Here is a 22,865-nt window from a genome sequence, read left to right as displayed (position 1 = left end):
TCAATCAATCAATCAATCAATCAATCAATCAATCAATCAATCAATCACCTTCATTCAGTACTCTCACTGAATTTGTAATCTCTTTCTTTGAAGCCACAGGATATTAGCCTATAACCTAAGGAGATGCGGCAGACTTTCCACTTTCATCCAGCAAATGGATATTGCTTCCAGAAATACAAGGTAACGAGTATAGGGGAGAAAGATAGATTTCAAATTCTGCTTGTTCATGATGATGAAGTAATGATACCAACATTGAATTGTGTTTCACCAAAAGAATCGAAGGCTGTGGGGATAAAATTTTTCTTTCCAGTAATCACAAGCTTTAGGTTCATCCCAAAAGATTTGAGTCCAAGGATCACAGTGATGCTCTGGAGGAGTACCAAGGGAGTGCAGGAAGCTGGAGAGCTCAGTCTTTTCAATGAGGTATTATGCCAAGGTTTGCTGTTTCTGGAGGATGTAAAAAATTCTGTATTGCCATTGTGAGGAGCAGTTGGCTTATCGCACCAGTGTTTGGCCAACGTTTATCCCTAAAACAAATCATCATCACGTCATTTGTGGGAAATTGCTATTGCACAGGTCAGAGATAGTGAGAACTGCAGATGCTGGAGTCAGAGATAACTCAGTGTGGAGCTGGAGGAACACAGCAGGCCAAGCAGCATCAGAGCTGAAGAAGGGTCCTGACACGAATTGTCGACATTCCTGCACCACTGATGCTGCCTGGCCTGCTGTGTTCCTCCAGCTGCACACTGTGTTATCTATTGCACAGGTCAGGTGCCTTGTTTTGTACATTAGCACAGTGACAACATTTTATTGTGTGTCCTGCACTTTCAGATATCCTGTGGCTCTGAAAAATGCTATACATGTAGAGCAATATGTAATGCAGTTTCCTATCATCATACTTGTGATTTTTTTTTATACATAAAGACATTTCCAATAAAAAAAAAAATTGGTCTTAAAACTGTGCAGACATTTCCAGAGAAAGTCTTTATCAATTCTCCTTTGCAGATTACTTTTGAATCTGCTTCGGTCACACTTTTAGGCAATGTATTCCAGATGAAGTATTCCATCGTGTAATATAAAATGCTCACTCCCTTCCCTATCTTTGAGTGATTTTCTTAATCTGTATCCTTTTGTTACTGACCTTCCAGCTAGTAGATTTTTTTTTGTACTTTATCACAATTTTGAAAACCTCTGAAATTTTCCCTTAACCATCTCTACTGTAAGGAGAACAATCCCAGCTCCTGGTATTTGTCCACGTACCCTGAAGCCCCTCAACCCTAGTATCAGCCTAGTAAATAAAAGCAAAATACTGCAGATGCTGGAAATGTGGGGGAAAAAAAAAGGAAATGCTAGGTCTGTCAGCATCTGAGCGGAAAGAAACAGAAGAGGAGTCATCTCGGATTGGAAATAAAGTTAACTTTTTTTTTAATCTCTCTCCACAGATGCTGCCAGACCTCCTGGGTTTCTCCAGCATTGTCTGTGTTTCTAACAGTCTGGTGAATTTCCTCTGCATCTTTCCTAAGTAATCAATATTCCTCCTAACTAGCGCTGCTAAGAAGCACTGTGATGTGCCTTGTGCTTTGTGATGGCTGTATCTTAAACTGTTTTTCCACCACCCATGTGACAGTATGTGATGTACAGTTGAACGTAATCCATAGAAATTAGAGAGCAGCCTCACTAAAGGTGAGATGTGTCTACACAGCCTTTTGGTTACCGTTGTATAGAATATATATGTATGTTTATATATATAGTCACATATAGTATGTGTACCATAATGTTAATTTTGCAAACTTGGTTTCTGTGTGATAAATGGAAAATTGCAAAAAGAATTGGACTCCAGCTGAGGCATAAGTAGTGATTTTAAGAGGTTTGATATGATTTCCTTGCTTTTGTACTGAATACCTCTACTTGTATAGCCAAGATCTGGTATGCATTTTTTTTTTTTTTTAAATTTTTTTTATCAGTTTGCAGGTTTGCAAATGTGGATCCAACAGATCTGTCTATTTCGCTGCCTCTGTAAAATGATAAACTATAATCGCTAATGCCGTGAAAGGTAAGATTCAATCAATTTAGTTTACTCTAAGATAGTAAAAAGTAAACAAGATGCATTGAACACAAAGAAATTGCTTTGACAGCATCTCATCCCTAGCACTGAAGATTCACCAGAAGCTGTCCAACTTGCTAATCAAACACCCTTCATGTAGCTATGGGACGAGTATGAAATTTCCATGAAAAATAGCAGAGGAAATCTAACACAAGCAATAGACATTTCTATCCACCTCCTCCAGACTATCAGCCAAGTCATGCAGCGTATTATCAATAATATCATTAAACTACATCCCTCACAATAAAATAGATTATCACAACAACAAACTGAGGAAGGGTCACTGGACCGGAAACGTTAACTAACTCTGTCTTTTTTTTCTTCACAGATACTGCCAGGGAGCTGAGCAGTTCTTTCGGTTTTTAAAATAGATTGTCCTCAATCCATTTAGCTCCAAATGTCATCACAGTTACATGATTGTAATGTTGATGTCAATTAAATGCTGTGTTCTGGACAAGAGATGAGAGTGGTTGCTTTCAACATCAGAACAGAATTTAATCAAATAGCACTGAGTAGCCTGAGCAGAAGTCAATAGAACAGAGATGTTAGTTCAGAGCAGTAATCATTCCAGCTTAATGCTACCTTTGCAATTGTTACTCAACCTAGAATGCTTCACCCAGCCACCTTTGAATTATACGATGGTTACAGCAAAGAAGGAAGCAATTTGGTCCATTGAGCCTGGACAGCAATTTGTCTTGTTCCAATCTCACATTCTTGCCCTTTAGCCCTACAATTCTTTTTCTCTTTAAATGATTATCCACTCCTCTTTTGAAAACCACAACTGAGTCTGCCTCTACTGCAGTGCATTCAACATCACAGCCACTGTCTGTGTTTTAAAATTTACATTTTTATATTAGTTTGACATCTGTGTCTTGGTTTTCAACCCTTACATTAATGAACAACGTTTCCCTCTCTGTCTGTATCGCTCCCTTGTGGTTCTGAACATTGCACTCCTAACTCCCTGCTTAAAACAGGAAGAACCCCAAATTCTTCAATCTAGCCTGTAATGGAAGTTCTCACCTATGGAACCATTGTTGTATATCTTTTCTTCAGTCTTGTAACCCTCACTTCAGATGCTCTCTTTTAGAAGGGATGGAGTTAATCTATGCACAAATGGCTTTACAATGGTCAGTTTCATTCATGACTCCTTCCTCTGAGCAGATCTTAAAATGGCAATGTTTGACGCTGCAGTAAAGGGCAACATATCATTACGATGTTGTTGGGTGAGTTCTGAGGTGAACAGAGGAGTTTAGTCTGAATCATTGCATGCCTGAAATGAAGTATCTTCCATTCTCCATGACCACTGGAACTCCGTATTGAGCAATAACTGCCTTCCCTTGTATCTGTTTTCTCTATGATGTGTTAAAACATTAAACAACGTTTCTGTTTTGCTTCTTTTTATTGTGATGTACTAAATCGACAGATGAGATACGGAATTATTTCAATCTTGTATCATTAATATTAATAAGAAACTGGACTGAGTCAGACAATTCTGCAGAATCCTGCATATGTATATTGCATCATACAGTCTTACAAACAAATGCACATTAAGGATCATAGTGAATAGAATTTGAAACACTCATTTTTAAGACTTGAAATCCAAGTTGTTTTTCTTCTTTTGTACAGAATTGGGCATGTGTTTGTTATAACTTTTTTTATGCTGCATATTCATATTCTTCAGCACTGCGTCGACCAAAATCCATCCATCCTACGTAATCCCGATCGCTTATCCTGTGGGAGGGATCCAGGTTCTGCAATTTGCTTCCCACAGGAGTGCCTCTATCCAAGGAACCTGAGAAGACAAAACACAAGACTAGATCTGAATGTTTAATCACCATTTAATTTAGACAAGAAACACAGAGCACAAGAAATAGGAGCAGAAGTAGACCATTCAGCCCTCTAGCCTACTCCACTATTCCACAAGATCCTGGCTGATCCTCAATCACTGTTCTAATGTAGGTGGCCTGATTAGTAAATTTATGGATGATGCACAGATTGGGGGAGATGTGGACTGTGAGGAAGATTACCAGGGAATGCAGCAAGATATAAATAGCCAGTAGACTTGGGCAGAGAAATGGTAGATGGAGTTGAATCTGAACAAATGCGAGGTGATGCATTTTGGAAGACCTAATGAGGGAGGGAAGTATACAGTAAATGGCAGAACCTTTAGTAGCATCAACATTGAGGGTTGTAGGTGTACAGATCCACAGATCCACAGCTCCCGAAGGTGGTAACACAAGTAAATAAGGCAGTCAAAAAGGCACATGGCATGCTTGCCTTCATCACTCAGAGCATACAGTTTAAAAATTGGCAAGTCCTGTTGCAGCTGTATAGAACTTTAGTTCGGCCACATTTGGAATATTGCATACAGTTCTGGTCATCAAACTATCGGAAGGATGCTTTAGAGAGGGTACAAAAATGGTTTACCAGGATGTTGCCTGGTTTGGAGAGCATTAGCTATGAGGAGAAACTGGACAAACTTTGTTTTCACTTGAATGTTGAAGGATGAGGGGCGACCTAATAGAAGTTTACAAAATTATGAGAGGTGTGGATAGAACGAATAGTTGGAGTCTTTTTCCCTGGGGTAGAAATGTCAGGTACTAGGAGATGTGAGAGGCAAGTTATTTTTGCCTGGAATGCACTGCCAGGGGAAGTGGTGGAGGCAGATACAATAGAAATGTTTAAGAGGCATCTTAACAGATACATGAACAGGCAGGGAACAGAGGGATACAGACTGAATAGAGGCAATAGATTTTAGTTTAGAAAGGCATCATGTGTCAGCACAGTCTTGGTGGGCTGAAGGTGGGCCTGTTCCTGTGCTGGACTGTTTTTAGTTCTTTGTTCTTTGAGGAGCAGAAGACTGACAGAACACTTATTAGCGACTGTTGAAATCCATGATGTTGGAAGAACATGTCAAATATTTTGCATCACGTGCTATACTTTGAGAGATTCGTACAGCACGGAAACAGACCCTTCAGTCCAACCAGTCCACACTGACCATGTTCCCAAACTAAATTAGTCACATCTCCCTGTGCTTGGCCCATATCTCTCGAAACCTTCAAAGTGCTAAATCATAACATTTTATGCTGTACCACTAACCTGTAAGTTATTTTCAACAGTGACAAGTAGACATCTGAGACAATGATCAATTTGGAGATTTATATATGATGGATTTTATCTAGTGATACTGCTAAGTAATCTCAATTCACAGTATATTTTAACCAAAACTTTAGACATGTTAGACTAGTGCTTGTGTAGAAGGGAGGTGTTAAGTTTCCTAAAGGCTTATGTCAGTGGATGGAATGGACATATTACAATGTACATAGTTAAACATAGCTATCAGTAAAAATGGTCCTTTGTAAACCTTGTGGATAATGAGCACACTCAATGGAAAATATGTTTTTTTTCTCAGAAGCAGTTATCTCAAATTGAAATGTGTAGATTAAACAGCTAAAACACATGGGTTGTGCCCTGTTGATCAGTGAAATATATGCAATAGCTTTTCTTCTGTCTTGGCTGGTTAGATTTAGATTTATTGTCACATGTAAATGAGTTAGAACTAATTCTGTTCTTGGGTGCACCTATAATTAATTTATATTTTGTGCAGTATCTTCTCATCATAGCTTTGTTCTAACTCTTGCATTCAATATGACATCCCAACCCATATACTCAATGTACTGACCAAAGAAGGCAAGTGTGCCAAATACCTTCTGCACCACTGTGTCTGCCTGTGATTCTGGTTTTGAGGAATTATGCACCTGCATCCCTAGGTCTCTGTTTGCAACACTTCCCAGGGCCTACCATTAACTGTATAAGTGCTGCCAAAATGCAACACCTCACATTTGGCTCATTAAAACTCCACCTGCCACTCCTTGGCCCATTGGCCCATCTGATCAAGATCCTGTTGTACTCTGAGATAATCTTTTTCACTGTCCACTACACCACCTATTTTGGTGTCATCTGTAAACTTAGTAACCATGTCTCTTATATTCACATCCAAATCATTTCTTTAAATGATGAAAAGCAGTGGACACAGCAGTGATCATTGTGGTACACCACTGGTCACAGGCCTCCAGTCCAAAAGCAAACCCTGTCACCATCTTCTGTCTCCTACCTTCAAGTCACTTACCCTGGCTCCCATAGGGATCTAACTTTTCTCCCTAGTCTACCAAGTGGAACCTTGTTGAATGCTTTGCTGAAGTCCATATAGACAATGTCTGTCACTCTGTCTTCATCAATCTTCCTTGACACCTCTTCAAAAACCTCACTCAGGATAGTGAGACATGATTTCCCATGCACAAAACCATGTTGACAAATTGTAATCAGTCCTTGCCTTTCTAAATGCATGTAAATCCTGTCTCTTGGAATCCCTCCAACAATTTATCCACCACTGATTTAAGGCTCAAGGGTCTATAGTTCCTTGGCTTTTCCTTACAGCCTTTCTTAAGTAATGGCATCACATTAGCCAACCTCCAATGTTAGAAAGTATTTGGCTTGCTTGCCTTCATTGGTCAGATCATTGAGTGTAGGATTTGGGAGGTCAGTTTGCAGTTGTACAGGGCATCAGTGAGGCCACTTTTGGAAGATTGTGTACAATTCTGGTCACCCTTCGATAGGAAGGATGTCATTAAACTTGAGAGGGTGCAGAAAGATTTACAAGGATGTTGCCGGGACTGGAGGGGTTGAGTTATAGGGAGAGGCTGAATAGGCTGGGGCTATTTTACCGTGAGCGTCGGAAGCTGAGGGGTGACCTCCTAGAAACTTATAAAATCATAAGGGCAATTCACCCTAATCATGCCCAAGGTCTTTTTCATAGGGTGGGGGGAGTCCAAAACTAGAGGGCATAAGTTTAAAGTGAGAGGGGAAAGATTTTAAAAGGACCTGAGGGGTAACTTTTTCCACACAGAGGGTAGTGTGTATATGGAATGAGCTGCCAGAGGAAGTGGTGGAGGCTGGCACAATTACAATATTTAAAAGGTGTCTAGATGAGTATATAAATACGAAGGGTTTAGAGTGATATGGGCCAAATGCTGGCAAATCGATTATGTTAGATTGGGATGTCTGGTCGTCATATGGACCCAAGTGTCTATTTCCGTGCTATGTAACTCTATGACTCTATAATATGTGTCCTACATCTATGAAACGGAAATTCATTTTTGAGATTTAACTATTTATTTTAAACATGAGATATTCTTGATTACTGCTGGTGTAATTTTGAATCCAATATATTTTTTATAGCATTATTTAATTTGAATTGTTTGTGTTTCAGAGTCATGTAGAATCAGCCTTTTCCTATTCAGGCTGTCAGGTGTAAAAAAAACATTTTAAATGATTTCTAAAAGAAATTAACATTTTTGTTAAAACATTAAAAAAAACACCCATCTTCTCCAAATTGGATTTTTGCTGATTTAGATGACAGCTGCTGTAAACTAGAAACATGGGAGCAAATGTTCTTAGTACTTCCGAGGAGAAAGTATCCAATTATTTGATTACTTTGTGGCTAATTATCTACCATAAATCTCAAACAGATTAGTCCTGCATTTACATTCCAGATAATTGCATTTCCAATAGGCTAACATATAAAACAAAATGACTGACTGACTGATTTCTAACCAGATGGTACAATCCTAATTTAATCATGTATTTAGTGTAGAACGGGCTGTTCTTTCAACATTTAAACATGAAAGACTTTCTAATCAAATACACTTTGACTGCAGAATTTCACATCAACTATGATTGTTGTTTATATGTATTAACTAAAATGACTTCACAGCATGCCTGTTTTCGTGGACATCTTGTTGCAAAGATGGAAACAAAAAGTTAGGTATATTCTGCAGAAGAAGCAGGAAGAATTGAAAAGCAGGCTCTGTATGTTGGCACTGGGAGATACATTTGCATGACTTGTTTCAACCCATCCTGCATCACTGTGAGAGAGTGCCTGGTGGGCATTCAAGTCTCTTTCTTTCTTCATTCTTGATTGCATCTGGAGTATTGTGCACAATATTGATCCCATCATTTGAGGAAAGATATGAACGTGTTAGATGCAGTTTGGAGAAGGTTAATTATACTAATAGCTGGAATAGGCAGATTAATTTATAAGGAAACATTGGGCAGGATAATCTTGTATCTGATGGTGATTAGAAAAGTAAAGGTGGCTTAATTGTAACATACAAAGCTCCTAAAAGGCTTTGATAAAGTTGATATGGAAAGGTTATTTCCTCTGGTGGTAGAATCTAAAATAAGGGATCATTGTTTAAAAATAAGGCAGGCCCATTTAAGACCGAGATTAGGAGAATTTTTATTCCTCACAGAGAGTCATGACTTTTTGGAAATCTCTTCCTCGAAGGCGGTTGAAGCAGAGTTATTTTATATTTTTGAAATAGAAAGAGAGAGATAAGCAGACAAGGGGTAAAATTTTCACAGTAGTAGTCAGGAATGTGGAGTTGAGGTTGCAATCCGTATCGCCCTGATCTTATTAAATGGCAGAGCCAGTTCATAGGGCTGAATGGCCTATTCACCCCCTTTTTTTTATTAAATGTTCGCATGTATGTAAAACCTGCAAACTACGGATGCTAATTAAACATATCAGCACATTTCCAAAGCTAAGCTGTTTAAAGTAATTGGTGAAAGAATTTAATGGGGCCTGGGGAGAAATTATTGTACCATAGAGTGTAGGAGTCTGAAGATCACTGCCTGAAAGGATAGAACCAGAATTTGAGGGAAAAAAAAGCACCTGGTGATGCAATTAAGTGTAGCAGTCTACAGAGCCAGAGACTAAAGGCTGGAAAGTGGCATTGAGTTGGAGAGCTGTTTCTCAGCCCACATAGACATGATAGATGGGAAGGAATATTTTTGTAAATTTCTATGATCCAATGTAATAATCATAAAATGACTATGGTTTCGGGGGGTGGGGTGGTGCGGTGGGGGGGGGCTGTGTGTTTGATGATGTGGTTGTGGGGGAGGTGAACCAGAGGCAGTGACAAATCCGAACCTCTAGAAATGCTCTAAAGCCAAGGGGGATCTACTTATTACTTAAACCGGCTTCACACGAATTAAGATAATAATAAAAGAAGTTAAACTGCCCTTCCATTGCTGGTATCCAACTCTTTTAGGATGATTTTAAAGATCTCTTGTAGGACTATCGATGATACTACTGTACACCCTCAGCTAGACAATGAGCAGCTAATTCTCTGTCTAGTTCATGGAAAATTTGGAACAGTATCTTAAAATATTCAAGAAACATTATGACTGGTTCAGGTGGACACCCTGCATGGTGACATGACTTCAAGTTTGATATTCAGTGCATTTCCAAGGGGGAACAACAAAGTGTCACAAAGATGTTGAAAGTAAGCAAAATGCTTGTCCTCTATTCTGACTGGACCTGTCCCATCGCATTAGCTATTATTGGTGCCTTGTCCAGATGGGGAATTGGTTAGTTTAGTTGACCGGGCAGCTGGTTTATGATGCAGAGTGATGCCAACAGTTTGGGTTCAATTCCTGCACTGGCAGAGATTGCCATGAAAGGCTCTGCTTCTCAATCTCTTACTTTGTCTGAGGTATAGTGACCCTCGTGGTAAAATCATCACCAGTCATCTCTCTCGCTAATGAGAGAGCAGCCGTATAGTCTGGTAGGATTACGGCAACTTTATCATTGCCAAAAATTGAAGTCAAGTCTCCAATTTTTGACAGGATTGAATCAGCTTAATCAATGTATCAAACAATTTGTTAAATTTATTGATCCTTTTTGAGGTGTCCTGGCTTGTGATGGGGCTAGATATTGGTTTCTACAAAATATTGTTCAGCTGCTCTTTTTGAGACCTTTGTATAGAAATAATCTTTTTTTTGCTGGGATAATTACAATTATTTTAGAGAGCAAATAAAACAGACACGATTAGAATATTTCAATGGCAGTGGTGGGAGGGTTTGGTGAAGGCAAACATTGGAACTGTTGCTTTAATGCAAGCTCAAGTACAAAGACACAAAGCAAGTGCCTCATTCACTGGATCAATATGTCTGTACCAAAGGCTAAAATTCTGTCAGCTACAGTACTATTCTGATAATTCACAGAATTATTACAGCGCAGCAGGAGGCCATTTAGCCCATCACATCTACCCAAGCTCTCCCAATGAGTATTTCATTTAATACCGTACTGCACCCTTCTCGATGCACCCCTGCACACTGTTCCTTTACAAATACCCATCCATGCCCTTTCCAAATGTCTCAATTTAAACTGTCTCTGCCACATTCTCCAGCAGTGCATTCTAAACCCCAGCATTCCCTACATGAAAAAAAAATTCTCTCGCCTCGTTTTCTTCCCAGTTGTTTTAAATCTGTGCCGTCTTGTTCTCAATCCGCCCAGGTTTTCCACTATCCACTCTGTCCAGACCCCTCATCGTTTTGAATACCTCTATCAGATCCCTGCTGATGCTGCACTGTCATCTGTATTATGCCTGAAGGCGGACTCTTGGCTGCTTATTTTTGTTGTTTTCACAGTAGCTTTGGCCAGTGGCAAATAGTCAGTGCCTTCCATTCTCAGGGGTAGGGTGAGGTGGCAAATACCAAATCCACCTCCGATCAACAGGAATCAAACTCACATGGTTGGCATTATTCTGAACCACACACCAGTCACCTAGCTGACTGAGGTTACCGGCCCTCTTCTGCTGCTTTCACTATGCATAAAAATGTTTGTTTGATTAGAGAGTTATGACGAGCTAAATTTGACATTGGATTAACAAACTAAATGCCAACGAGAATGCCTGTACCATATCTATGTCAAAACATTAGACAAGTGCAGCAAACTCAAGAGATCCAAGCACCTGAAGTTGGTTATTGTTGGTTTAATGTCATCAACAAATAGAACATCATTCAATAACATTAGGGAACATCCATCCTCCATCCTGAGATTGTCAAAACAAATTTTCAATACGTGCCAAGAAAACAACTTCAGGGACCTCCCAAATCTTGACCAAAGAAAGCATCCATAAATTATGCTGGATTGAAATTCCAAGGGAGTTGTAAATGCACCATTACTTGCACATAGATCTAATTCAAAACATTTTCACTAGAAGCTGCTCTTTCTGAAATGTACACTGTTTCCCCCTGGAGTTAAAGCGTGGGGGCAAGGAAGGCAGTGTAAGGGGCTGCTTAGATTCTGGGAACAAAGGAAAATACTTCAGTCATCTGCAGAGAAGATGCACTGACTCCCCAGTTAAGGGGTTGTTCATGCAACAAGTTAACAATGGTTATAATTTGCTAGACAAATGCCTGATTACCAATGCAGTTGCTCTGAATTTCTGTATTGACTTTCAAGTGTTTGGGCAGAGGAAGAGGAAGATGATGCTGGGGAGCTGTGGAGGGATGCATTGCTGGACCAATGTTGCAAATGCAGAGCCTATGTAATGTTTTAATGTTCCAGAGATCGTCAGCTTCAGCTTTCTTTCCAATCTCATGTAGATGACAGCAAACATTGAGTAGGGTGTTCTTTATCTTTACGAGGTGTATTTGGGCCAATATACAAAGCATCAAAGCTAAAATTAAACAGACAGGGCTCAGCACAATCTTTTCAATGCACAGTTACAGCCTTAATGTAAGTTCTTCAGGTTATCTACCGACATTGAAACTTTAACAAAGTGATAACGCCTCCCCCTCCTCCAAATCCATGCAGAGATACAACATGATCGTTTATGGCAGGCTACTTTAATTGGTGCTGCAAGAATGAAGAATTCTGATGGATGTTAAGACATCCAACTGCTTTCCTGATCCTATCTTGTGATCTACATACTGAGATACACCAAAAAAACAATCATTTATAAGTTGAGCCACATGTATCAGTAAGCAAATGCAGAAATTATTGAATTACAAGTGCCATTATAATTAGTAGGTTCAATCTGCAGCTGGTGTAACTCACCTTTCCTGATTTGTTGAAGGTATTGTGTGAGCAGAGCTCCCAAGTTGGCTCTTTGCTCACTGCTCTGGAATGGTTTCACTTGGTCAGTGGACTGGGCTTCCCGAAGTTGCCTTTGGTGCATGGCAATGCTTTGCTTCAGCTCCCTGCCAATTGGATTCCCATCGTCAGACCCATTGATGAGTCCGCCAATGCAGCCCGAGTAGAGAACAGCAAGGAACACGCATACACAGATCCCACTGTTCATAGCTGGAATGAAAGGAAGTACAAACGAGGTGTAGTGAAACCCATCACCTCAAATAGGTGCATTTCAATCTTGAGCAGTTATTTGTTTCCAAACTTTTACACTAGTGCAAGAGGTTCACAACAATTGAGAAAAGAAGGCTGAGGGTATACTTCTCGATAATGACCACCAACAGCTGACATGTATTGAATTATTGATTTAGCTTTCTCACATTATTTACCACACATATCTTTCTCATCAGTGACAATCCAATGGGAATATGCTGCTTAAATACATTGCACCTGTAATACTGAGCTATTTGTAAAACATGTACATCTGGATAAAGACATTTTATTGAAACTTTTCCTCTTTCACTCATCAGGACAATGCATAAGATTATCAATACAAGGGGAAAACAAACAATTATACTGCATGAGAGGAGAGTGCCACATAAGCACTTAGTATTCTCCAAAGCACTCATCATTCTCCTCTCCTTCATGTTGGTTATCCCTTGAAATTATATTCATGTGAATGGTCCTGATGCATGCAAGATCAAAAGCTTCTGTACTACCAAATAACTATTTATGCTTAAAATTTGAATTGTTGTTTGAGAATAGATTTTGCTGTTCAAATTTCTCAGCTGGGTTAAGCAAGGATCTGCATTAGTTTGATTCAGTCTTTGTAGGTGAACTCTCACTATAGGACCAGAAGTGTTTATTAGGTTTTCTCTGCTTTTTATTTAAATCCTTGTTTCTTTTCAAGGAGAGGAATAATAACACCAGGGATTGGAGAATCCTCAGCAAAGATTATCAATACTGAGCTGTGTCAGGAATAGAGCCGTTAAATTCAGAATAAACAACGTTGCTCTGATTAAGATCTCATAGCCAGTTATGAATATTTGGAAATTATGTGAGGGTTTTATGCAATTTATTGACCTTTAAAGCAGGAAACATCCAAGCAAATTCATTACTGTTCTATCGATCTACTCTTGATCATCAGCAAAGTGATGGAAGGGGTCCTCAACAGTACTATCACATTGCACTTGCTCTCTAATAATCTGCTCAGTTTGGATTTTGGATTTTGTCAGGGTCACTTGCTCAGTGTTGAAAATATATAGCTATGTAAGTATTCACCTAGAAAGGAGAATGAGCTCTCAGTAGGACATAAGCTCAATTTCATTATGTTCAATTTATATAACACTGCAGCAGTTTGTTATTAAGTAAATCATGATAGGGGACGACTGGGCAATGATCTGGACATATAGTGAGGGTCCACAGGTATGAAGCAACTTCATGTCTGTATGAACAGAGTACAACTAGAAGCACAGATATTACACCAGTAGATGCAGTGTGTAGATAGCACAAGTCTTCAATGAATCCTGGCCTAATATTGAAAATGTAGGACAATATCGCAAGCAAAATATTTATGTTATGAAGTGACCAGATGCGGATACTTCTGGCGCAAAAGCGAAGTGCTGCAGGTGCTTGAAGTCTGAAATAAAACCAGAAAATGCTGGAAACCTCTTAGGCAACATCTGTTGAGAGAGAAACAGAGTTAACATTTCAGGTCCACAGCCTTATCCCAGACCTGGAAAAATATTAAGACATAAGAGAGGTTTTATGCAAGGGCAGAGGTATGGAAAAACAGCAGGAAGGAACAACAAACTTCACATGCAGAAGAACTTAAATGACAAACGGGATATTGGTGCAAAGTAAAAGGAAATGGAAATGGAAAAAGTAAAGAAACAAAAGATGGGTCAAGAAGAGGTGCAAACGTCAACAGCAGAATCCTCCTGTCCAAAAAATAGAAGCAGTAGTTATCATCTGAATATGTTGAACTTAGTACTGAGTTTGGAAGACTGTAAAGTGCCTGTTTGTATGAAAGGTTGATGTTTCTCTAGCTTGCACTTAGCTTTGTTAGAACATTGTAGGAGATCAAAGCAGGAGTGAGACAGAAAACTAAAATTACTTGAAGCTTGGGGGCACACAGACTGTATGGAGACGCTCCACCAGATGATCTGAATTTTGTGTATCTCACATAGAGGAGACACATCTGGAGCAGCAAATACAGCACACAAATTGACGGAACTACAGCTGTTTCACGTGGAGGAGTATTTGCGGACTTGAACAGTGTGAAGTGGGGAATGATGAAAGTGCAAATGATGCATTCCCCATATTTGCATGATAATGTGCCTTGGGGAGTTTATAAGTTCTATTTAACTAAAAATAAAGAAATTGTAGAAATGATCTGCCCTGTGGATGGCCTTAATGCATGATCGACTAAGTCTGTTTTCACTGTTGAGACATACCTAGTTTGTGTTGCTGCTGACTTACTGTATTAACATTTTCTTTGGAAGATTGTTTTGAAAATATAGCATTTGATGTAGTTTCTATCAAATGCTCAGTAGTTACATCAACCCACCATCAAACATAGGCATATTTTAATATTCTGTGTCAAATGACAGAACAAACAAAAACAGAAATTCCTGGACAAACTTATCAGGTCTGGCAGCATCCATGGAGAGAAAACAGAGTTAATATTTCAGGTCCAGTGACTCCTGTTCAGAATTGATCTGATCAGAGAACGTTAACTTCATTTCTACAAAATGAAGAGTTCAAACCGATGTTGGGTGGTTTTGGGTTTTACTAGTTTTATTGGAAACGGTTTAAATTCATAAAGCACTTGTGTATTTGATGAAAAGGCATGGATCAGATGAAGGAACAGAGAGAATCTCAAATGATTCTGATCATTTTGTGTGGATTTACATTCAAAATTCATTGGCAATTTCATCACACAAGGTGAGAGCTGCTCAGACTGGGCTGTTGTCTGTGAACATCAAGCAGCAAATTACAAGAGTTAAGATTGTAAATCTGGACCAATATATCTCCACTTCTAAATTGGCAGATGTCATTAATAACTGAGTGCGCAATACCTGTGCTCAGTAACCCACCTCCTGAAATATATTTATAACTATATAAAAACATTGCTTGGCCAAGTAGTTGAACTGAACAGTAGGCCAGAAGAAGTTATTCAGTGACTGTGTTGTCCCTTCAGCAGAGCCAAAGACAGTACACTGTGCAAGTGGAGAGGAGCTCTTGCGAACACTATGCAAACCAGATTTAACTGTTTTATCGCAGGCATTTCAGAGAAGGTTCACTAGAATGAGCCCTGATATGGAGCGATTGTCTTATAAGGAAAGGCTAAACAAGTTGAGACTCTACTCATTGGAATTTAGAAGAATGAGAGGTAATCTCATTGAAACACATTGGATTCTTAGGGGACTTGACAGGATTAATGCTGAGAGCATGTTTCCCATCCTGGCAGAGTCTAGGACCAGACGGCATTGTCTCAGAATAAAGGGGTGCTAATTTAAGACTGACATGAGGAAGAATTTCTTCTCTCAGAGGGTTGTGAGTCTTTGGAACTCATTGCTACAGAGAGCTGTGGGGCAGAGTCCTTGTGTATATTTAAGGCAGAGATAGATAGGTGCTTGATCAGTTCGGAAATCAAGGGTTATGGGGAAAAGGCAGGAAAGTGGACGTGAGGAATATTGGATCAGCCACGATCCTATTGAATGGTGGAGCAGGCTTGAGGGGCTGAATGGCCTAGTCCTGTTTCTTATGGTCTTATTAACTAACTAAATTCAAATACCTGAGGCTCACTTACCCACCAGAAGCAGAGAGTGTGGTTTCAGTTGACTGCTTCTGAAATACTACCAGAGAATGACTTGCCTTAATTGGTTCATATTAAGTCTCTGAGGTTGTTTCTGTGACCTTTTGATGCTGGCATGGAAGGGGAGCACAAGGGGCAACTCTTCAATAAAGACAAGCTACTGGGGATGCTTGAAATCTGAAAGAAATCCAAAGAAAACTGGAGGAGCTCAGCAGGTCTGCCAACATTGTGGAGAGAGAGAGAAAGATATTTGTGAAGAAGTCAGACCTGACTCGCTATGTTAACTCTGTTTCTCTCTCTCCACAGATGCCACCAGACCTGCTGAGTTTCTCCGGCTTTCCCTGGGTTTGCGAGGGACATTTCTAACAGCCCTTTCCACAGCTTCTTTCACCTCTTCCTGCTTCCTCAAAGTTGTGGGTGACAACGTATGGCACGGCAAAGTGAATGCAAAGGAAATATTGGCAAAGGTGAACAGGCATAGGCAGAGGGGGGATTGGATACTGAGGGGGACACGGTTCACGTTACCCTGAGTACCGTACTTTGTTAGATCTTGTTTCAATGAAGCATCTTGTGTGTCTGTGTCACAGATGGGTGACAAGACCAGAGAAGTTATTGGTGAAGATTTGACTTCAGCCCTTTGAGAAGGACCCAGATTTAACTTTGATATGAGCCGATCCGTAACTGCCTGGACTGGGCAGCACTTGCAAGATTCTGAGAGGAGGTGTCTAACTTCAAAAAACAACTTTGTAACTTGAGGGAAACACAGGTTCCTACCTAGTCTCTCCAATCGTTCCAGTGTTTGCAAAACGCAGCAAGGCGAGCCATACCAAAGACACACACATGCAAAAAGCTCCACTTTATCACAGCAGGTTAGATATTTCAAGAATATTTATTAATTAAAAATAAGACAGCGTTATTCCTTAGCGTTATCATTGTCAGCTTTATAGCCCAGGTAATGCCCACCTCACTCAATATTTCTAACGGATCAGCTTTTGTTTTTAGTTTATCTAGGGATCACGAAGCTGATCAGTAAAATCTACCCCTCCCTCCCCTCCCAAACTGGGTATCTTACCTGTTGGTGTAGTACTCCCAGCTGGTAGTGAACTCTCCTGCTTCAGGGAGACGGAGACCTGCCGCTGGTTGCAGCAGCGCTATTTATGAAGCCAAACAGCAGCAGGAGGAGGAGGAGGAGGGCAGATGAACCAGGATTGACGTGAGGGAATTAGGACAAAAAAAATCCCAGAGCAAAGTTGGTGAGGCGCGACTCCTGCCCACATCAACCAAACCCGTCAGAGTGGTGCTGGAGGGACGGGGAGTGAGGGGCTCAGAGGGTGTGAGGTGCTGGGAGTGAGGGTGAGGGAGTGAGGGGGAAGGAGAGGGTTAGGAGTTCGGAGTGAGGGGGAGTGAGGGGCTTGGAGTGAGGGGGAAGGAGAGGGTGAGGGGTTAGGAGTTCGGATTGAGGGGGAGTGAGGGGCTTGGAGTGAGGGAGAAGGAGAGGGTGAGGGGTTTGGAGTGAGAGGGAGGGCGTGAGGGGGAAGGAGAGGATGAGGAGTTCGGAGTGAGGGAGTGAGGGGTTTGGAGTGACAGGGAGGGAGTGAGGGGCTTGGAGGGATGGGAGAGGGTGAGGGTTTTGGAGTGAGGGTGAGGGAGTGAGGGGGAAGGAGAGGGTGAGGAGTTCGGAGTGAGGGGGAGGGAGTAAGTGAGACTGTCGGAATGAGAGGAAGGGAGTGAGAGGAGTGAGTGTGAGAATTTGAGTGAGTGAGACTCGGAGTGAGGGAGGGAGTGAGGAATCCCCCGGTCACCGGGAGCCCCAGGGTCGGATTAACCCGGGCTCGGGGCTGGGGAGGGCGGAGAGTGTGAATTTCCGATCCTTATCCTCAGCCTGTCCATTGGATTATCCTCCAGAGCCCAGCGCTGACATTGTGTCCATCAATGGGAGCCTTTTCCCCTACACCGCTCGCACAGAGTGTAGCTGAACACTGTCAGGTTTGGTACAGGACCTACACTCCCCAGCTCCCACACCACAGGATCAAGCGGGGGCCTTTAACATGGAGAAACTCAGCGAAAGCTTCTCTAAAATAGTCCCGCATTATCCCTTCCCCTTGATCACCCGAATCTCTACCAGCGTTAGCCACAGAGAATATCTGACAGAAAATGGCCAGCGTTTACGGGTGAAAATGTGTGTATCTGTGGGATGGAGAATGTTCACTTCTTGGTCAGAGATAACCAGAAATCACAAATTTAACTCATCACAGTGGCCCCAGTTGAAGTGCCGATGCTAGTTAAATTAACCCCCTCCTTTAACACTCTAAATATTGATTTGTAAACCCTAGCTATACTCAGATACTATTTCAATTTGATTATTACTTTGCCTACTTAACCCTAACTATATAAAACTGAGCTGAGGATCTCGGGCAAATTGAGGAACGTAGCAGATAAAATGAAAACCATTAAAAATGTTTTCAAAAATCGCTGCTTTTACAGTTACAGTATTCGCTGTTCAGCTGCTTTTCGCTGCTTTTACAATTACAGTATTCAAATATTAATTAAACCCGCGTTTCTACATTTCTTCGCTAATATTTATTCGAATAAGCAAAGCCTCTCCCGTTCGCTGCCAATTCCCACACACCCAAATGCATGAGGAAGCATCGAATCCTTTAAAATGTACCGTTCCATTTCACTGATATTTTTCTCTCTCCCTCAGACGGGGCTCAGTTTCACGGCTGAGATTTTGGGAATTCTGAGTCGAGCAGGAGCTAAGAGGAGGCAGGAGCACAGAGTCAGGAGCTGAGGTCCTGGCCGGCATGAACAAAGTCCATTCATTTGCCTTTGGAAATGTCCGTGGGGGGTAAAGGGGCAACAGTGTGGGCAAGCTGAGATCCTGGCTCCCCCAGGGACTGCAGAAGGATTGCAGAGTTACTGAGTGGAATGGCCCACTGTTTTAGTTCCATGTTGGTTTTGAAGCGAATTTTTAATTTGGGATTAGACGCAAGAAAAACTGTGTGCAGTCACTACAAATACAGAGTCCCATTCCGTTAGGTTTAACTTGTCGTAGAGTCCTTTTAAATAAAAAACTTATTGTAATTATTTGTGAACTCTTATACGTTTTTACATCTCTCTTATTCCAATCTATCCCTCTCTTCATTTCAGCTTTGACGGTGAATTCACCTACCCTACTTTCACTTTTGGTCCAGTTTTTGTGCTGCCAATTTCACAATCTTTCAATCTGATTGGTTAAGGGGATTATTTACCTGGCTTACATGGATCCCAGATCTCCTTTTCCTTGTTGGGCAGTTAATCCTTTCACCATGTGCCATGTAAAATGAAATAATAAACATGGGAGGTAACTAACAGCATATGCACTGCCACAGAAAAATGTGGTCCATTACATTTACAGTTATGATTCATATTGCCCCCAGAAATATGACCCTCAAATTTTCAAGACATCTAGGGAATATCGGAAGACACTTTGTAGCACTGTGTACTTGGACATAATTTGGCTTCCCATAAAAATGTTGTTCATTTTGGCCAGTAGAATAAGAAGGAAATAAAATATCTAAATGGTGAGAAGTTGCAGAGCTCTAACATACAGAAGGATCTGGACATCTTATTCTATAAATCACAAAAGGTTATCATACAAATAATTAAGAAAGCTAATAGAATGTTATTACTTATGCAAGGAGAATTGAATGCAGAAGTCGGGAAGTTAACTTTGGTGTCCAGGGCAGTAGTGAGACCACATCTGGAGTACAGTAAAATGTATGTGTCAGGTTATTTAAGGAGGGCATTGGAAACAGTTCAGAGAAAGTTAACTAGATTAATATTTAGAATGGTTATGTTGTTTTATGAGGAAAAATTGGATTGGCTAGACTTGTTTCCGCTGGAGTTTAGAAGAGTGAGAGGCAACTTAATTGAACCATAAAATCCTGAGTCATCTTGATAGGGTGGATGTAGAACAATATTTTCTGTTATGTGAGAATCTAGAACTAGGAGGCCATGTTTAAAAATAAGGGCTCACCCATTTAAAACAGAGATCGGGCGGACCTTTTTCTCCCTGAAGGTCTTGAATCTTTAGAACTCACTTACTCAAAAGGCAGTGGATGTAGTCTTTGAATATTTGTAAGGTAGCGATAATTAGATCCTTGATAAGTGATGGAGTGAAATGTGATTGAGATAGGCAAGAATGAGGTGAGGTTGTAATCAGAACAGTGATGATCAACCATGGTGCCTACTCCTGTTCCTAATGTTTGTAAAAATTAGGCTGTTTGTAACAGCAAATTTAATACTGAGTGCAAGGTGGCTCCAAGTCATTTTCTAGTCTGCAATGTCACTTCTTTATTCATCCCATTCTGCTTTACCCACTGCAGCTTGGATAGCAACATTAGGTGAGTTAAGGGAATGATCATGAAGCTCTAAACAACATGAAAATCACCTGAATCGTATTCCAAATGTGCTGGAACATCTGTTGGATGCAAATTTGCAAGGTTTCCTGGCAGAAAGCAATTCTCATAACAAAGAGTGGGAAAACTGATTTAGTACTTAATTTTGTCCAACTTCAGGGATCTGTATTCTAACCTAACTACACTAATGGAATGAGAGAAAGAGAAGATGCCACAAAAGCTCTTCCAGCTATATCAAATCTTCCATCAAAACATAACTAGATTTTAAAATAACTTGAATATGCAAATACCTTTTCTCTTGCTTTCTAGATTATCAAAAATTTTTCAAAGAATATATTTTCCCTCATGCGTAGTATTTTGATATCTCTTCTCAGGTTTTTTAAAATGTTTTATTCATACACAGGATGAGGGTATCACTGGCTAGGTCAGCATTTATTGCTCATCATGGCAAAGGAATAAAGGTCCTTTCAATGGCAATATCTTCAGAGTCGTTTATTAGATTGTGTGGCATGTCCCATATACTCTCAATATTTATCCCCATTTTATAGCCTCTACATCCAGAAGGCTACTTTGCAAGTGTTATTAACATGCATTTTAAAATGGTCCACCATTCCCCTCCAAAATTTGGCTCATACAATTTCATAGTATAGTTATTGAGATGTTTGCTTGTGAAATGGTTACTTAACAAGTTAAGATGTGAAATGTAATTGATTTACATTAATGGACCCTCACAACCCTAATCCAGAGACCCAGATTTGAATCCTGCCACAGCAGATGGTGGAATTTGAATGCAATAAAAATCTGGAATTATGAGTCTAATGATGACCATGAAACCATTGTCAATTGTCAGAAAAACTCATCTGGTTGACTAATATCATTTAGTGAAGGAAACTACAATCCTTATTTGGTCTGGCCTACATGTGACTCCTGACCCACAGCAGTGTGGCTGACTCTTAACTGTCCTCTGGGTAATTAGAGATGAGCAATAAATGCTGACCTAGCCAGTGACACCCTCATCCTGTGTATGAATAAAAAATTTAAAAAAACCTGAGAGGAGATATCAAAATACTACGCATGAGGGAAAATATATTCTTTGATAAATTTTTGATATAATCTAGAAAGAAAGAGAAAAGATATTTGCATATTCAAGTTATTTTAAAATCTAGTTATGTTTTGATGGAAGATTTGATATAGCTGGAGGAGCTTTTGTGGCCTCTTCTCATTCTCTCATTCCGTTAGTGTAGTTGGGTTAGAATACAAATCCCTGAAGTTGGACAAAATTGAGTACTAAATCAGTTTTGCCAACACATTATATAAATGAACAAAGTCTATGGATTTATTTCTAAATGCTTTATCAAGAGTGTGAAACAAATGCTTCTGCTTCACATTTACATTGAATGATATTATGGTCCCAACTCTGACAAGTTACAAAAGATGAAGATCTATTAAGGGAATTGCCAAATTTGATGCAAAGGTGAAGAACTTGTCCAGTTCCTGAAATATGATATTACTTATTCATTCCTGTGTATAAACTTGAAAAAAAACCCACTTTAACTAAATGGATTTTATCACAATTAAACAAATCTCTGACCAAAGTATCATTCACTGTAAAAGATAACATCTGTCTAGTTTAGCAAAAGCTGACTTTCGGGAGTAATTGCAAACCAATTAACTTCTATTAGCCTGAAAGGACTTTGTGATAATGCAGTGATAATATTTTGGAAGTTGCTCCTTATATTTAGTCCTCAGTGATACTGATGAATAAAATAATAATATTTTGGAAGTTGCTCCTTATATTTAGTCCTCGGTGGTACTGATGAATAAAATCATTTCTAAATAGTTCCTGAAGGTGTAATTTAGAGTGATCCTTGTAAAAATAAAGTGAGTCTTGGTAATGTAATGTTATACACTGGGAAAATAGCTACATCTTTAATTTCCTGATCGATTTTTTTTAACCTCCCAATGAAGATATGAAGATGAATGATGTCTCCATCAACTTTCTTCAAATCAAAATTAATTTAAGCTACTGCTAACTCTTTGGTAGGTTTTCCTTAAGATGCACAGTGAGTGCATTTTTTCCTTGCCAAATTATGAGGAATTAAAACCATCATCAAATTCTAACCACATTTTCACCACTAAAGTTACAGTTGGGTACATAAATACTTAATAGACAAACATAAGTGTAATCTGAGTTACTTAACTGTTGAGTAGCAACTCAATAATGAGTAGATTTACTTAATAAAATGAGTAGCAATGTTATACAGGCAATTCAAAGTGTCACGAAATTAGGACTAATGGATACTGAATATCAGTTATTACAGTGATCAGAGTCTGAGGTTATAAATTAGTGAGATTATTTTAAGAGCCTTACAAGATAATAACATTGGAAAGCAAATGAAGTCTACATGTATGAAGAACAATGTTCAGTGCTAACAAGTATTTCATTTTCATGTTTAATTTGATGGGTCAAACTCGTTCCTGCTCTTAGTCATAGAGTCATAGAATCAAAGAGTCATACAGCGTGGAAACAGACCCTTCGGTCCAACCAGTCCATGCTGACCA

At 39.8% G+C, this 22,865-nt stretch overlaps 1 protein-coding gene and 1 long non-coding RNA gene across 2 annotated transcripts in view; one reads left to right on the top strand and one right to left on the bottom strand.

The window, feature by feature from the left end:
• LOC125486351 overlaps positions 1 to 2,563 on the top strand; it is a 9,461-nt gene extending 6,898 nt beyond the window's left edge. The window contains exons 2-3 of the long non-coding RNA XR_007265034.1: positions 1,965 to 2,053; positions 2,433 to 2,563. This is a non-coding gene — a long non-coding RNA (uncharacterized LOC125486351). The remainder of the gene's footprint in view (positions 1 to 1,964; positions 2,054 to 2,432) is intronic.
• A 921-nt stretch (positions 2,564 to 3,484) lies between these two features.
• LOC109930161 (cholecystokinin) lies at positions 3,485 to 17,064 on the bottom strand. The gene is made up of 3 exons (XM_020529705.2): positions 16,976 to 17,064; positions 12,012 to 12,257; positions 3,485 to 3,896 (listed from the first exon to the last, which is right to left on the bottom strand). Exons 2-3 carry the CDS (start codon positions 12,253 to 12,255, stop codon positions 3,760 to 3,762), a joined length of 381 nt encoding a protein of 126 aa, XP_020385294.1. The 5' UTR covers positions 12,256 to 12,257; positions 16,976 to 17,064; the 3' UTR covers positions 3,485 to 3,759.
• Between the last annotated feature and the right edge of the window lie 5,801 nt (positions 17,065 to 22,865).

The sequence above is a fragment of the Rhincodon typus genome, chromosome 2, assembly GCF_021869965.1.
Source record: "Rhincodon typus isolate 14 chromosome 2, sRhiTyp1.1, whole genome shotgun sequence".
Lineage (NCBI taxonomy): Eukaryota > Metazoa > Chordata > Chondrichthyes > Orectolobiformes > Rhincodontidae > Rhincodon > Rhincodon typus.
This window is presented reverse-complemented; position numbering and strand designations above follow the sequence as displayed.

What these genes read in the sequence shown, in the direction of transcription:
- LOC109930161 (XM_020529705.2), bottom strand. Translation starts at nt 12,255, where the DNA reads ATGAACAGTGGGATCTGTGTATGCGTGTTCCTTGCTGTTCTCTACTCG. An exon ending in CCTTCAACAAATCAGGAAAG is followed by an intron (nt 3,897 to 12,011) that starts GTGAGTTACACC and finishes TTGTCTTCTCAG; the next exon opens with GTTCCTTGGATAGAGGCACT.